The sequence below is a fragment of the Pinus tabuliformis genome, chromosome 8, assembly GCF_031772625.1.
Source record: "Pinus tabuliformis cultivar Carrire ecotype Pingquan chromosome 8, CPIR1, whole genome shotgun sequence".
Lineage (NCBI taxonomy): Eukaryota > Viridiplantae > Streptophyta > Pinopsida > Pinales > Pinaceae > Pinus > Pinus tabuliformis.
The window spans coordinates 1,918,292,751-1,918,295,393 of record NC_142294.1 but is presented as its reverse complement, the minus strand read 5'-3'; the positions used below and the strand labels follow the sequence as shown (position 1 = coordinate 1,918,295,393).

At 43.2% G+C, this 2,643-nt stretch overlaps 1 protein-coding gene across 1 annotated transcript; it reads right to left on the bottom strand.

The window, feature by feature from the left end:
- Positions 1-472: 472 nt before the first annotated feature.
- On the bottom strand, positions 473-2,227 carry LOC149244154 (putative UDP-rhamnose:rhamnosyltransferase 1). Its single transcript, XM_089367934.1, has one exon. It carries the CDS (start codon positions 2,121-2,123, stop codon positions 708-710), a length of 1,416 nt encoding a protein of 471 aa, XP_089224060.1. The 5' UTR covers positions 2,124-2,227; the 3' UTR covers positions 473-707.
- Between the last annotated feature and the right edge of the window lie 416 nt (positions 2,228-2,643).

The window sequence follows — 2,643 nt, the reverse complement described above, 5'->3', positions numbered from 1 at the left end:
ATTGAATCCTCCTATCTTTTCCTCCTTCAACATTTTTTTTTGACCAAAGTTGTATACATATTGAAAAAATATATGCATATAATTATTGTGTGGATTTAAAGTTGATGGTTAAAATTGGGTGAAATAATTATTTATTAGAATATATTTTTTTTAATTTATTTATATATATATATAATCAACTGAAACACATATATATATACTTTTTCAAAATAAATCAGTCAGTAGATCTACTACTAGGTATTTTTATGCTGATTCTCTAAATATTAGGGAATCCAACCAACATAAATACTATCACTTATTTCACCGCGGCCCTGTCCATCCTGCACCCGTGTCCATCTTATGTCCATATTCCTGTATAATCAGTTAATCAGCCATCGACATAAGCTCAAGGCTACGACTATAACAGGTACAGGTACATCTAGGTAAAATATAAAACGTAATTGTGAGTTTTGTTATTTAAGTGACACCAGAATGAATAGTAATTTGATACGATTAATAATTTCAACCAGAAACACAGAATGAGAGAGGATTAAACCAGAGAAGGTTTACATCTACCAAAAACGATATACAGCCTACTCGCCTAGCGGCGGCTTGATAGGTTATACAGATAGGTTCTACAGCGTTTCTGAAATATAAACACGGGAATCAAACCACTCTGTTCTATGAAACATTTATTTTTGTTTTCAGATACAAGAAACAGATAGTCTCTACTGCATTGTTTTCTCCATGTTCTGTACTCCTGCCAAGTGTTGGATAAAGTCATAGATGTAACTCTGCTGGCGCCCAGTACCGCCCACCACAATATCTTGGGCCTCCACTGCTTTCGACCTCATGTTCTTCCCCTCTTCTCCCTCCATTATCATTTTGACTGCTCTGCATATACTTTCCTTGCTGAAGGAGCCATCGTCTCCCCTTTCGATCTCTATCCCCGCCTTCAATTCCATCGTTATTTGGCGAGCATTCAAACCATGGTCAAGCCCTAAAGGCAGGAGAATGAGGGGCAATCCACAGCTCAGCGCTTCCATGGCGGAGCTCCACCCGCCGTGGCTCAGATACCCACCGATTGACCCGTGCGAAAGGATACGCATCTGCGGCACCCAGCACCGGGCCACTAATCCACGGTCCCGGGTTCGAATCTCGAATCCCTCGGGAAGGAGCTCCGGGGGATCGTCCAAGTACTGTGGAGCGCGCAGCGACCAGAGGAACGAGACCCCGCTCATCTCCAAGCCAAACGCTATCACGCAAGCTTGCTCTCTCGACAGGAACGTCTCGCTGCCGAACGACACAAACACCACCGAGGCCGGCCTCTGAGTGTCCAGCCATTTCAGCAGATCGGAGCCTTCGCCGCTGCCAGCGACGGGCTGCACGGTGGGCATGAGTGGGCCGACCGAGAGAGTGGGAACTCCGATGGCGTTCTGGAAATAGCGAATATACTTATCTTCGTATTCGAAGGAGGATTTGACAGCTATCGCCACGCATCCTTCCAGGGCTTTAGAAAGCCGATAGATCGGAGGAACGTGCCCGGGTATTCCTCTGTACATAACTAAAATATCTTGGGCCTCGTACAGCCTGAACGAGACCGTGGACGACGGGAATCCGAAGGGCGGAGCGGCCAGCTCCTCGGTTGTTATTTCCTGGTTCCGTAGTTTAGAAGGGTGCCAGAAATAACAGCAGCTTACCGGAGCAAAGACTGAGAAATAAATGACCGGAATGCGCATCTCTGCAGCGGCGCTTTGCGCCCAATATTGCACGAAGTCGTGGACGAGATAATCCGGCGACAGCTGCTTGAGCAGGCTTCGGAACGGCTTCTCCATGCCGTCCATGGCTTTCTTGAGGGGAAACGCCATTTCTGCCGGGATGTCTGCTGTGCACTCGGCGCCCGGAGTCAGGCCTTCCGTCGGCGGTAACGGCAGTTCCAGCAGATCGATCGATCCCGGCCACTCCTGTAGCTGTAAGGAAGGCCTGAGCCTGGAAATGTTAAGAGGCGTGGAGAGGAAGGAGATGGTGTGGCCATGAATTGCGAGAGCCTTAGCGAGCTGTAAGAAGGGATTTATGTGTCCCTGAGCCAGCCATGGAAAGAGCAAGAAATGAAGCTTCTTCTCACTCCTCTGAACATCCATCATACAGGTAGCTATCAGCTATTCTCTGGAAATAATGGTAAATATCGAAGAACATTGCTGGGCTCTCATCAATAAGTATCGCAGGATACTTAATAATTCGATATAATAACAACCGTATGATCGGAGTAATGGTCGATTAATATTAAATTAATGTTACCTAAAACGCATTTTAAATAATCAAAGATTACAATGCAACGTTACTCTTAAATATATGAATACATATAAAATACTCGGACAATGACTAATATGTATGGGTTCAGTACCATGCAGTCCATTAATTCGCTTACTGTTTTTACATCTTTTTTCCTCTGGTTTCTTAAATATTATTTTATTTTTTATTTAATGAACAAGATCTTAAAACAAAAAGGCAATCCTACATCAACATTCTGTTTATCAAATATTATTTTTTTTTTAATCTAAGGGTACAACTACAAATCAATTATAAACTCTTATTATAAGAGTTTAGTATAATATGTTATTTGCTCAACAATTAACAATTTATAGTTAATCATAAACTTTTAGT

What these genes read in the sequence shown, in the direction of transcription:
- LOC149244154 (XM_089367934.1), bottom strand. Translation starts at nt 2,123, where the DNA reads ATGATGGATGTTCAGAGGAGTGAGAAGAAGCTTCATTTCTTGCTCTTT.